General features: G+C 42.2%; 1 protein-coding gene and 1 long non-coding RNA gene across 2 annotated transcripts; both read left to right on the forward strand.

Moving 5' to 3' along the window:
• Positions 1-647: 647 nt before the first annotated feature.
• On the forward strand, positions 648-12,633 carry DAGLB (diacylglycerol lipase beta). Its single transcript, XM_071760644.1, has 15 exons — positions 648-833; positions 1,386-1,537; positions 3,353-3,527; positions 4,175-4,436; positions 5,519-5,644; positions 6,759-6,886; positions 7,360-7,486; positions 7,844-7,927; positions 8,356-8,433; positions 8,833-8,913; positions 9,004-9,131; positions 9,608-9,676; positions 9,773-9,845; positions 10,822-11,075; positions 12,296-12,633. Exons 1-15 carry the CDS (start codon positions 739-741, stop codon positions 12,492-12,494), a joined length of 2,031 nt encoding a protein of 676 aa, XP_071616745.1. The 5' UTR covers positions 648-738; the 3' UTR covers positions 12,495-12,633.
• A 171-nt stretch (positions 12,634-12,804) lies between these two features.
• Positions 12,805-13,493, forward strand: LOC139803966 (uncharacterized). The gene is made up of 2 exons (XR_011729238.1): positions 12,805-12,941; positions 13,377-13,493. It is a non-coding gene; the product is annotated as an uncharacterized lncRNA (long non-coding RNA).
• The last annotated feature ends 448 nt before the right edge of the window (positions 13,494-13,941 follow it).

The raw sequence follows: 13,941 nt of genomic DNA on the forward strand, positions 1-13,941 counted from the left end.
GCAATGGTGAGTTAGTTCTGTCTGTTTCCTAAGTGTACAATGTGCAGGTGAGGGTTTGTTGCTTGTTTTTGTCTTCAAGAATGTGTTTATCTTAGTACCAACACTGTTCCCCTGGTTAGTGACAGTTCTCAGCCCTGACTCCAAGGCACAGAGGATTTTGCTTGCAGAGTGTGTGCTCGCAGGATGCCTCAGGTGCTCCTCTCGGTGCTCTTTTCTGGGAATGGCCCCCCTCACGGAACACCGGGGCTGTCCGGAGCAGTACCCTGGGGCTGCTTGGTATGAGAGACGCTTTCCGGATCCGGGTGGGTCGTTGGCTTCCATGGTGTCGGTACCGTCCTTCGGCCCAGTTGCGCAGTGTCCCTCTCGGGGCTGTGCTGAGGGTTCCTGCTCTCAACCCCACCCTTGTGCTGACCCTGTTTCCCTTGCGGCTGCGCGGCACTGCTGCCGGTTCCGGTGCTCCGTGGGCGGACGGGCGGGTTTTGGGTGTTTTGTTCCGAGCGCCGGGATCGGGATCGGTTCCGACCCACGCCTGGCTCCTCGCGCATGCGCCCGGGGCGGGGCAAGGCGGGCACCGCGCACGCGCGTGGTGCGAGGCCTGGGCGGGAAGGGCGGGGTGTGGCGGCCTCGCGTGATGACACCGCGGTCCCGTGACGCAGCGCCGGCCCCCGGGTGTGGCCTGAGGGAGCGGGAGGGCCCCGGGGGGCGGGGGGACAGCGGTACCGAGAGGCGAGCCGCAGGATGCCGGGGCTGGTGGTGTTCGGGAGGCGCTGGGCCATCGGCAGCGACGATTTCGTCCTCCCGGGGGCCTTCGAGCTCTTCGTCAGGCTGGTGTGGTAAGGCGGCGCGGGGGGATGGGGCAGCCCGGCGGGAAGGGCTCTCGCCGCCTCACCCCGGGGCCGCTCGCTGCCGGCCTGAGGCCCGCCCGCTCCTGACCGGCCTCGGGGTTGCACTGCAGGCGGTGAGGAGAGCGGCGGTATGGCAGCGGATCCCCGTGCCTTACATAATATTGCAGCCCCGTGTAATTAGTGTAATTAGTGCCGTCCCCTCCGTGCGCCCGGAGCCGGAATGACCTGGGTGTATTTCACCGCTGCCTGCTGCTAATGCGGTTTACGTTACTTGAAGAATTAACGTGACGGTCCCTTTGTTTAGATCCCCTCGGGTTCCTTGGCACCTGTGGAAATGAGCATCGAGGCAGTTTGGTGCAGATGACTTCGTTCTCCTCGCCGCTGAGGACCCTGTAGTCACTTTATTCTGACCAATCCCTTACATAACAACTCCTTTCTTTTAATGTTTTCACTGAGATGAAAGCGACTTATCAGGTGATCGCTTTGCAGTATGCACTTTCCCCTTCCAACTGTAACTTTTATTATCTTACTGCCCTGTAGGTGGATTGGAATTCTTGCTCTCTACACAGTCCATAAGGGGCATTTTAATTGTCCTGGGGGAGGATTACTGCGCAGCTACCTGCTCGTCCTCCTCATTCTCCTGGCTTCTATAATATGTGCATTGTCTGCTCTTGTATATGTCAGTATGCAAGGTAAATAGTTAATATTTTACATTTATCTAGTTGGGTTGTCATATATATGTTTCTTTTAATCTGGAATTGAGGTGAAAAGAAAAACATCTAAAGAAAATCCCAACTGCTTTCTTTAATGGTTGTCAGACTTGACAAACTGTCAGAATTCATCTCTTTGCTTTAGTAGTGTTATCTCTATTAGTCAGGAATTTAAAATAATAAATGGACATGAGAGTGCAGGTAATGGTGAGATGTTCACTGCCATCACAGCATCTTGAACACTTCCTCTGCATTCACCGTTTATACACGATCTGGAATGGAACAATGCTCAACCTCTCTGACAGGAATTTAGGGGAATTTATCCAAAATAATTTTCTCATCTGAACTACCATGTTTGCTTTGCCCTGCACAGGCAAATTTAGTCATGTCTTGTGAAAGTTCATTATATGCAGTGGATTGATTGGGAAAAATCACACATGCAAAAGAGATCCATATAAATGTTGCAGGAAAACTAATTCAATGAAGTACTGTTAAATAGAATAGGATTTACAGCTTGAAGTAAATGGCTGAACAGAAGTAAGGACCCCAGTACAACTTCTGGTTACCCATAGAAATGAGTGGCCAGAATCCTAGCTGTGAATCTAGCTACTGGTTTTAGGGGAGGGAAAGACACATTAGCCAAGTTACACTGTTGATATCAAAGTTGAGGAGATAAGGGATGTAACTGTAAATAGCAGGAAGAAAAGAGCCTTGTTTGATTTAATAGTAGAGCAAGAAATAGAAAAATTTTGAGGATGAATTTCCAAGAAAATGACTGGTGAGATGCCTTGGGCTTTGTAATGTGTGAGCTTGGGACCAATGGTTCTTGCACCACCCATTGCACTGTACTGATGTGGGCAGTAGTGATGCCAGTGGTGAACCCAACTGGGTTGTGGTGCTGGAAGGTGGGTGGTTTTCAGGAGCCACAGTTCCACCTGACTGTGTGTGTGTGTAGGCAACCATCCTGCTGCAGGACAGGCTACAACCCAGGAATGGGAATAAGCAGCCACTCTATCAAGGGCTTTTTAAACAGCTTTGTCATTGGTGTGAGCCACAGCTTTACAGCAGGAAAACAGTTTCCAAAGTTGTTTTTGTTCTGCAGTGTTTTAAGCCTTTACAAATTATCCTACCTACACATGAACGTGTACAACCCTCCACCTCATTACCCTGTGTTCAACAAACTGGTCTAAGGAGCTGAGCTGGACAACAATTACTTTTTATTGCCTAAACATACTAAAAAAAAGAGGTTATTAGGTTAACAATATAGAAGATAGTCTAAGAAGTATTTGTCCAGGTTATGGCCCTACTTTTGTTGTCCTGAATAAAAATATGAATTAATTTATTATTTAGTGACTTGGTAAACAAAATGTCATTTTAGTCCAGCAAAGTAGCATCTAAAAATTAAATATGTAGCCAACAAAAAGCTAGATAGAACACTAATAAAAGTCTTAAGGAGCAATAGGTGAGCCAGTGCTCTAGTGTCCCACTTTGGCTTATGCTGGGCACAGCACTACTGCCTGAACTTCACTGCAGAACTGTCTGTTCACTGCAGAACAATACCACTGTGATTTGTGGTATTGGTAGAGAGATTCTAAAAATCACAGCTCTAAACCCATTGCTGTTTTCATTTTCTCCTCTTCGGTGACAGCTTTCCAGTAGTATGAAAATACTTCAGGGTGTCAGTTAAGTTCCATGCTTCTGGTAAAGCTCAGAAAGTTCCTGTATTCAGGTAGGATTTTACATACTCGAGATGCATTTGTAAACAGCTTTTGGTTTAAATCCTCCCTGTAATTTCAGGAACAATTTCTAATCCTGGCCCAAGAAAATCACTTCCCAAGCTACTTTATACACGTCTGCTTCTCTATTTGCCTGAATTCATCTGGGCTATTGTAGGAGCTGTATGGGTGTCAGACAGCAGTGTGCACTGTGAGAAGGCTGTGATAAATGCCATCATTGGGACAATTATTGCAAGGTAAAGGTACCTCCCCTCAAATCTATGCTTGATACTGTACCTGAAATGGAAAATACTGCTACATGCTTTTTGTATGTTCATTGAAGGCCATATCCCCAGGTGGAGACTTTGATATTTCTTTTAAATTATTGTGGTTTCTCATAGATGGGTTTTGGTTGTGAAAGGAGAATTTTAAAATCAAGGCAGCTAAAATGAGCTGCTACCCTTCCCTAAACAAGCTTGAGCTTCTTGCCTTGAGGGAGCATGTGGTAGAGTGAAAGAAAGGAAGTGAGGACCAGAAAGGGTAAGAGGGATGGGTAGATTGGAGTATAGAAAAGTGGTTAAATGTGAAGAAGATTGTAACTAGATCAGTGAACTGGTAGTGCAAAATGGAGCTTTCATACCTCTGGGTTGTTGTTTCCAAACCACAAGGCTGTGATTTTGAGTTTGGTGCCCGACATGAAATGAGCTGACACCTTGTGCTTGTGCCTAGTGGATTGAAAGCCTGGTAACAAAGTATTCACCCTTAAGACAGTAACAGATTCTGCTCATGCAGTATTTCATACCTAACATTGCTTCCTATCTGATAAGATCTTGTGTTTTCTTACATACTTATCAGAAGTGTCTGGTTTCACAGTCTTTTTATCCCACGTCCTTCTGTTTTGCAGCTGGGTTATCATCATCTTCACCATCATTGGTGTTGTAATCGTCTTTGATCCACTTGGGGGGAAAAAAACGTTTTACCTGACTGATAGTGTAACTCGGAACCTGGAAAGCAGCCAGTCGGGACAGTTGCTGTACAATGTGAAGAACAGTGCCACCAAAGTCTGGGAGAAAAGGATCAGGTTACTGTGTTGCTGCATTGTGCAGGATGACGACCATCGGGTGGCTTTTACAAGCATAGCAGAGCTTTTCCGCAACTACTTTTCGGTAAGAGGGGAAACTTTTCTTTTGTTTTGACTAACTCTGAGTTTGCAGACATTGCAACACACATGTTCAGCCAGAGGTACAGCCTTGAAATCAGGTTTTGAATTTCAAAATTAAAGGTGATCCTGATACAAGGTGTACAACACTGGTTTCCCTTTCCTTTAACAAAGGTTTCTCTCCCTTCACAAGCATGAAGGGCTATGAGAAAACTGTATTCTTTCTTAGGTGAACAGCTAGTCAGGAGAACAAGGGTGAGTTTCTTTCCCTCAAAATGTGATAATCAAGCAATTTTCCCTACAGACAATGAGTAAGGAGTTAGACTACTTTTTAACTTTAAAAAATTGGTGTTTTCCCTCTCAGATGCTGAGGCACCCTTCCCATTCTGATTCCCTCTGAGCACATACCAGACTACAGTGTGCACATGCAGAAAGTTGCTTTTTTGGAAACAGAAAGTATCTGCCAAATCAGAGTCTGCTCAGTGTTGATGTAGCTCAGATGTACATCACCTACTGCTTGGGAAGTCACAGTTCAAGGTTGATTTTGAATTCTGTTGGTGATTTCAAGACTACTTGTTTATTGTGAGGTATCTGGACATGCTGATTTATAGCTGCAGCCTACTCAGGAGCTTATAGGATAAATGCAGCTCATGGTGAGATGACTGCCCCAGATAGAGGAATAAAAACCATTCAGGTTTCTCCTGTGTGAAATCCTTCTTAGTTGTTGTGACCATAGTGGTGTGGAACAGTGGAACATACTTTTCACATAGTGGTGTGGAACAGTGATCAGCAGTGTCTGGATCATTGTTTGCCATTGGCTGAGCAAGTCCTCGGTCAGATATTTTGTGAAGTGGTGAAATTTATGTGTAGAATTGACATCAGTCTTACTGAAGAAAACAGTCAATTTATACAGGAGAGGTGGGAGGTCAGAGGCTGCTGTGACACCTGTTTCTCTGATGCACATTGTCTCTGAGTGAAGTGTATTTATAGAAACTGAAAAAAATGTAAATCCATGTGCATTGCCATATGAAATAGTTTTGTCATGTTGAGGCACGGGATGGTTTTAAGCACTCGTTTTTCTTTGTAAAGGACACTGATCTGGTGCCAAGTGACATAGCAGCTGGTTTGACTCTGCTCCATCAAGAGCAAGATAAAATGGAAAGTTGCCCAAAAGATCCTGAAGAAGTCCTTTGCCATTCTCCATCATCTCTTGTGGTAAGATAGGATTGTTGCAGCCTCTTGTACAATTACTGTAGGAGATGATGCCAGATCAAATTGGAATGCAGTTCTTTGTGGTTTGGGCTTTTTTTTTGTTGTTTGGTTTGGTTTGGGGTTTTTTGTTGTTTTTTTTTAACAAGATTATATACTACTATAAAATTGCACAAGAATCTAAATTACTAATAAATGCAGTGAAAGCATCTTGATTAGTTTGCAGTCAAAACATTTGTCTGCTTTTGCTTGAACAGAACTTACATATGAACAGGGAATTATGTGCAAAAAGCAACCATTTAGGACATTTGATCATTGCTGAAGAGCTGAGAGAGAAAAGGAACAGAAGGAAAATTAATATTTGTACTATTTGCATAGAACTGAAAAGCCTAATCTTTTAGTATTGTGGTTTGTTTAAATTCTGTCTGCTGCAAGTATCCAGGCAAAGAAGGAAAAATAGCATCTCTTAAATGCTTGCAGATGATGAGTTACAGTTTGCTAATTGATTTTTGCTAGTCTTCTCTGGTAAAATGCTTTTGTAAATTATTTTACTTTATTTTGGTCTGTGTTTCTTGGAATTATATAATTATACTTCAGTCAGTGCATTTCTGTCAGCTTCCTTTTGAATCCAGCCATGGATGATGGGTCATGCTTTAAAAGTCTATCAGAGAGATCTGCTACAGGCTCTCCAGCCGTTCCTTTGACATCCTTAAGTAACATATTTGGAGTGAATGTTGTTTTCAGTATTGGAAACTATGAATTTTTTTATACAAAGTGTATATACATTGTATATACAAAAATATACATTGTATATACAAAATATAAAAAAAATATACATTGTATATACAAAATATACACTATTATCAGTGTGTAAGTATTGAAAGAAAATGATTTATTGAGAGCTTTTCAACATTCTTGAGGTGTGTAGCTGTGTAAATAAACACAGACTTTTTCTGGGAATATAGTGGCTGTTTTCAGTTCCTCTTAGACCTTGAGTTTTGGATAGTACCTGTTTTGTTGCACCCTGATTTTCATTAGTGTTTGTTTAGCTTTTATTCTGGGGCTGCCTAACACACCTTTCTCCTTCTCTTTCCTCCTTTTCTTCCCTGTGTGCTTTCAGGCAGATGATTTGGATATTGAGCTGGAGAATGCTGCTCACTATATGCTGTTTGCTGCAGCTGCTTATGGTTGGCCCTACTACATATACACCAACCCATTTACTGCACTCTGTAAGCTGAGTGGTGACTGGTAGGTTTGATCAAAAGCTTCAGGCCACATAGCTTCCTTTTATTTAAATAATTAGCAGAAATAAAATTGCTTCAATAACTGTATCTTTGATGCATTCAATTATATCACTCAGGAATACATGAGACTGACTGGTAGAGTTGTCTTTTAGAAATTCAGTAGAAACAGAATTCCAGAATCTTTCCAACTTGAGAAACAGATAAGCATTTTTTTCGTAAGAAAAGGTTCTGATTTGAGTTAAATAGAACTCCTTTAGCAAAATGACAAAGGAATAATTAGAATTAATTCTGCTCAGGCAGAACCAGCTTGTGGGCAGAGGTGACATCTTGTATCACTGTACTGGTACTATTGCAAGAAAAAAAAAAAAAGTGCTTTTGGTTCCTGGCAGAAATCCTTCTGCAAATGTAATTGAGTTTGATTCCTTGAAAGGAAACTCAAACCTTGGAACATGAAACCTTTTCTCTTCTGTTTGTTAGTTGTGGAAATAGACCAACAGATTCTGATATAACTGGCAGTGATCGTCATAACTTTCACTTTGGATCCATCCTGCAAATAACAGGACTGCAGTACAGAGACTTCATTCATATCAGTTTCCATAACAAGGTAAAACAATCTGGGCAGACAATTGGTGATTAATTCTGTGAAAGCAAGGGGTGAAGTTTTAGTTTGCCCTTGAGCATTTAAAAAGTGCAAGATGCAAAGCCAAATGAAAACAGGCCCCAAAACATTATGTTCTGATTTGGTTTTCTAATCTAAAGAAACTGTAAAGAAAAAAACAACATTGCTATAAATCTTTCTCAGTATTGTAAAAAAGACTTAAAGTAACTTGATAAGAAAATAGTTTGGCTTCATTCCATAATACAATAGAGAGCTCAGTGAGAGACCTTCCAGAAGGTGGAAACAAATGCTTACTCTTACAAAGTGTTGGTGTCTTTACTGATTACATTTTTTCCTCTCCAGATCTATGAGATTCCATTTTTTGTTGCACTGGATCACAAAAAAGAAGCTATTGTGGTTGCAGTGAGAGGAACCCTGTCTTTTGAGGTATCATCCATCTGATACAAGTAATTTGCTTTATAGAAATGGGTGAACTCCTAGGATCTAGAAGATATGCTGTTATGTTGGCACATGTGAAAATAACTCACAGGTATGAGTCTGCCAGGCTTCAGTTGTTAACCCTCCTGTCCTTGGATGGGTAATATTCCCTGTGCCACTGGAAGAGGGTATGGAGAGCCAGCAGTGCTGATTCCTTCTCACTGTGGGTGGAGGTGCATTTGAAAAGTCTCTGTTTGCAGCTTGGAAATAGTTGCTGGGATCAGAATTGTGATTGCTCCATGTGTTTGCTGAGGCAGTGGTTTGTGGTGGGTTGTGTTGTGCTGCTTACAAACTTGGAAGTCAACTTGTTGATGATAATCCTGACACATGAAACCATGAAGCCCTGCAGGGAGGTCTGATAAAGCTCTTGTTTGCAGGACATTCTCACTGATCTGTCAGCAGACTGTGAAGACTTGACACTGGAGGATGTTCTAGAGAATGGCTTTGTGCATAAGGTGTGTGCAGTCTATAGCTCTTTACAGATCACCTTTTGCAGTAAGAGAGCTATAAACACCTATAAAAAGTGAGCAGAAGAGTACTATCTATGTGAGATGGATTGCACAAATTATTTCAGTGATTTGGTTGCTGCATCAAATACTGCCTCTGGGACTCCAAAGTAGAATTTTAATCCTCTTGTCAGACTTAATGTCATTAATAACTATCCCAAAATCTATTTAACCATTACTTACAAGACCACTTAGTTATAGCTAGATCTCTGCCAGGACCATGTTAAAAGAGAAGACCAACTTTGCAAAAAGAAAGTTGTTTTGTGATGGTGTTGTGTGTAAAATATACATGTATCACACTTTAGATCCATAAACCCTTCTTTTCTAACTTTAAATGCTGTCTTGTAGGGAATAACTCAAGCTGCAAATTACATCTATCGAAAGCTCATAAATGAAGGAATTCTAAACAAGGCATTCACCATTGCTTCAGTAAGTTGCCTTCCAAATAGTTTGATTTGCCAGAAAAATTACACAAAGCTCTTTCCATGTCCATCTGTGTTTTACTCTTTCTGTCTATAGGAATATAAACTTGTGATAGTTGGTCACAGTTTGGGTGCTGGAACAGCTGCTATATTGGCAGTCATGCTCAGAAATTCTTTCCCAACATTAAGATGTTATGCCTTTTCTCCTCCAGGAGGACTTTTAAGGTAAATATGAGACTTCTGTTATTTGATTCTCTATCTAAAATGTAAAAGTCTTTAAGATTGTTGACAAAATACATGAGATGCTAAATCTGGGCTTGACTGTTAAGACTTTGTTTACACATTCTCTGCTAGAATGAGATTTGTTCCATCTCGAGTTACAGGCAAGTTCTTGGGGAAATATTGCAGAAACATATCTAGTTAATTGACTGTTAGTATAGTTAGAGTTTAAGATAAAGATTTCAGAGATAAAATGACTGAATTTTGTTTTGTTACTCCTGACTAGTCTAGTTGGCCTGTTTGACATGTACACATACTGCTACAGTCAGCATTGAAGTGACTCTGTAGCAAGTAGGTCTGAAAGGCTACTGAAGAACTGACTGCAAATGCTGCTGCTGTTGCCACATATTTGTATTTTTAGTGAATTATAATGTGTCTCTCTCTTTATTGTATCTAAAGGTTGTCTCTTTTATTTTCTTAAGCAAGTCACTTGCAGATTACACCAAGCACTTCATTATTTCAGTCATTGTTGGAAAGGACCTTGTTGCAAGGTGAGATGGAATATTTTTGGATTGTTCTGTCAAAGCAGCACAGATTGCAGAGGCCAGGAGGCTTTTCTTCACTTTGCTCTATGTGTGTTTAAACAGGCTGAGTATGCCCAACATGGAGGATTTAAAGAGGAGAATAGTGAGAATTGTGGCAAATTGCAACAGACCCAAGGTAACTAAATACAGTTCCTGGTTTAAAGTCAGTGGAATTGTTAGCTGGGCTAAACCCAGTGACAACTGGTGTGTGTGTTTTGATCTTAATGATGAGAGTTACAATTGTTTTGGAACAAAATGTTTGTTTTTAATTTAGTGACACTTGTGTTAGTCCTATAATGCTGTCTTGTTAGAAATTAAGATTCAACAAGACCTGGAAGATCCCATGCACAATATCCAAGGCCTGAAGTGATCAGCTTGCTTGCTAGTTTTGCTGGTAAAGGAAACCATTAAAAAATTAAAAGAAGGAATAAACAAAATCCAAACCAAACAAGCTAAAATGATAACAAGTAGTAAGGTTACTTACCTCAATAACCATTTGTATCAGTAAGTAAACAAATCAGTGGTTTTATTTAAATTTTACCTTCAGAGCTCTTTTGGAAAGCAAATACTCCTGTTATGGTGGTGTTTGCCTCTTTGCTGTTACAGCTTTGAACAGTGCTGGAGCAGTGTGTTTTCAGGCAAGATGCTACTGGAGGTACAGAGAAGTGGCTTAAAGATTCAAAACTGCCACTTCTGAACAAGTGAAGTTAAATCTGTTGTACTTGCAAGATTTCCATGGGGTCCTAGGGTCAGGTGTCATGTGAGGGGCCTGGGTGATGTTGTAAATGCAGAACGAGATGATGGGCAGTTAAAAGTTACAGGTGCAAGAGAATGTAAATTGGCAGAGCAGAATCCACACAGAATAATTCAACAGGTAAAGATTGCAATGTTTTCTGTAGTGTTACTCGTGGCTTGGTTTAGGTATCAGTGAAACAGAGTCCTTATGGGGAAAATTCACCAAGGAGATTGTATCAAACAGAAAGGTTGGGGAGGACGTGCATGTGGTCATTTTTAATCATTTCATTGCAGTTCCTGATGTGTGCACACAACTAGAATCAGATAATTGAAGAGGTGCCAAACTTCAATTTAACTGTTTTTCTTTCTGAATTCAGTACCAGATTTTGCTGCGTGGTTGTTGGTATGAAGTATTTGGAGGAGATCCAGATGACTTCCCAACTGAGCTGGATGGAAGAAACCAAGATGCCCTCAACCAGCCACTTCTGGCTGAGGAGAGTTTAATGGTTCATCGGTCACCTTCATACAACGCCCTTGAGGATGAATCACACCCACATTCACCACCTCAGTATCCTCATCTCTATCTTCCTGGAAAGATTATCCATATTGTAGAAGAATCCAGCTCTAAGAGGCAAGTAGGATAATGAATATAATGAATACATTGTCTTGTTTTCCTAGAATCCACTTAAAGCTGCTTCTCGCTTTCAAAGTATGTGTTTTCAGTTTTTATTCTGTGCCTCCCTGCCTCTGTTTGACTTAACAGCCTTGGAAACTGTTTCTTTTGATGTCTGTGTACCTTATTCTGCCCACACACTGATGTGCTCAGGAGAGGATTTTTAACAGTAAGACTGTAAGGTAGAACTGCAGTGTGCCAGAGCTGAACCTGAGACTGCAAATCTTGGCAGTCTTCTGTCCTGGTAGAGGTGAAGTGATAACAAAATACCTCATTATTTGCGGTCATATGAGTATTGGTGATGAGAAATATTGCCCATAATACCAGGCTGGAGAGATATAGTTGCCTCAGTAAGCAGTGTGCCCATGCAGCCTCTTGCTTCCTGTCCTTTGCTGCTCTTCTGTGGATGCAGGACCATGAGACAAAGACAACAGAAACTCTGAAACTGCTGGAAGGGTGAGGATTGTGCTTTTGTTGGGGAAGTGCTGTGTTTAGGGGGTTGAGGGTTTTTATGGGGCTTGTTTTTTAGACAAAACAAACTGAAACAGCCCACAGACTTGACTATACTTGGTGAGCTCCCGGGTTTTGTTCTGAAAAAGAGAGAAGGAAAGGACTGGAGAAGAAATGCAGGTTTTTTCCTCCCATTCTAGCAGATTAGTATTTTATTTAAGCTTCAAATATTTAACAGTATCATGAGTTTTACAAGTTAGACACTTTCACTCCTGTGAGTGGCAGGGTTTTTTTAATGGCTGGTCTTCTACTTTGTTAATTTCTTTTCCTTCATTTGCTCCCCAGCAGAGCAGTTAATCATGGTGTTTTCCTAATTAGACTGGGACATGTGTGTACTGCTGTGACTTGCTCCTTAAATTTGGCATTGTGTGACCATTCTGTGCTTAACCCCTCAGCCCCCTTGCTCAGGCTGTAGTCCCTCTTTTTTTTGAGCAGGATTATTTGGTGCTTCTTTCACTCTCTTGGCCTAGTTGTGCCTTCAGGGACTGAACAGCAGCGTTTCCAGCTGTTTGTTGAAGGTTGAACTGCAGGACTCTGGGAGCCCCTTCCTGCTGTGGGAAGGTTCCAGTTCCTCCCTGTGCAGGGTCAGGAGGCTCCAGGTTGTCTGTTCCAGGCATCAAGCACTGACAGTCTGAAACATTTCATTTGTGGTGTGTTTTTTTCTTCAGGTTGTGGTCTTCAGATACTAAATACACAGCAAGATGGTCAAACGAAACAGTCTTCAGCAGCATTTTAATAAGTCCCAAGATGGTAACAGACCACATGCCAGATGTTGTGCTCAAAGCTCTGAACAGTTTATCTCAGGAACAGGGATCATGTATTTCGTGTCAAACACAAGAGTGTAACACCAATGTTGTGCAACCATAGCTGGAAGAAGAGGTGGGGGTTACTGCAGGTTTCAAGCATTCAGAAGCACTCCACTTACATACCTGAGTGGATTTCAGTACTTTTCTCCCATTGCATAAAATAAACAAGGGTCTTAATGCCCTTGCCTCGAGTAACAGTATGCTGGGTAAAGTACAGATTCTGCCTTTGTGCTGAAGGCTGAGCTTTTACAAAATGGAGCAAGTTCTGGCCAATCCCGCCTGGTGCATGAGCTGAGGCGGCAGCTGAGGACTTGACCGAAGCGCCTGCGAGGGTGAGGACAGCTCGGGCTGCAGAGCCCTGTCAGACCTTAAAAAAAAGTAAGAAATCCAGTTTTGAAATCCTGTTCTGCTTCAAAGTCACTTCACGCTGGTGTCTTTGCGGAGCCCGGAGGGCGCTGTGTGCGGAGCAGCCGCGGGAGCAGCGCGGCAGAGCGAGGGCTGGAGGAGGGTGAGTGGGCAGGGCTGGGTGGGGGTGCGGCAGCCCCCGGGCGGGCACCGGGCAGGGCTGAGCCATTGCACTATTTTCTTACAGATCGGGGCAGTATCCCGGGGACGGGGTGTGTTGTGGTTAAATGCTGCTTGGATATACATGTGCAATATTCTTTTACCTACCTGGTTTTATTTGTTGAGCCACATGACTACTGTTATTGATTTTAAACTGAATTAATACTGTAATGACTTAAGGAAAAGAAATCATTGTTCATGCTCTGGCATCATCTTCAGCACTAGCTCTAGCACTGAGTACCAAGTGCACCAATCTAATTCTGCCAGGGGAAAAAAAAAAAAAAAAAAAAAAAAAGTTGTACTGATTTTTAAGAAGTGGATTCCTTGTTTCTAGTGTGCACCTATTTTAACTCTGGGTTTGGTTTTTTTTTTTTCTAAGGATCTGCAGCATTTCTTTTAAAGAAAAAAATTATGCAAATAAGTAGTATATGGTTGAAAAAGACCTGTGTGGCTGTTCTTGCTGTGATGTGGAGACCAAATAAAATGCACTCAAGAAGTCCTGTCTTTGTTCAGGGGTGCTGGCACAAGATAAAAGTCACTAATTGAGAGGTGCTCAGAGCTAGATGCAGCAAGGTAAGGCAGCACCAAGAGTGCAGGCACTGCCTCATCGAGCAGTGGCAGTGGTGCTGCTTCCAGGGAATAGGCAGTGTCACCACTGTCACCTGCCACGGGGTAAGGGCAGCAGTCTGGGGGCTGCTACCCTGGAGCCAACATGCATAGAGCGTGGCTGGAAGGTTTAAAGGTAAAAATCTGAAGCATTTAGTATAAACTATTGGCACCAGAGCCATAATTTTACAAACCATTAAAGTAGTACTTTTAGAAGAAAAAAAAAAAACAAACCACAAGCACTGCTGTTTGCATTCAATAAAGTGAAATGGGTATTTTTATTCCCCTGGTTGTCAGCAGCTTTAAAATGCTGCTTAAGTAGCAGTAGGAGCCAGTAC

Source organism: Heliangelus exortis, chromosome 17, assembly GCF_036169615.1.
Source record: "Heliangelus exortis chromosome 17, bHelExo1.hap1, whole genome shotgun sequence".
Lineage (NCBI taxonomy): Eukaryota > Metazoa > Chordata > Aves > Apodiformes > Trochilidae > Heliangelus > Heliangelus exortis.

Coding starts and splice junctions, on each gene's coding strand:
- DAGLB (XM_071760644.1), top strand. CDS start 739: ATGCCGGGGCTGGTGGTGTTCGGGAGGCGCTGGGCCATCGGCAGCGAC. Junction 5,645..6,758: donor ATTCTCCATCATCTCTTGTG/GTAAGATAGGAT, acceptor GTGTGCTTTCAG/GCAGATGATTTGGATATTGA. Junction 8,434..8,832: donor AGAATGGCTTTGTGCATAAG/GTGTGTGCAGTC, acceptor GCTGTCTTGTAG/GGAATAACTCAAGCTGCAAA.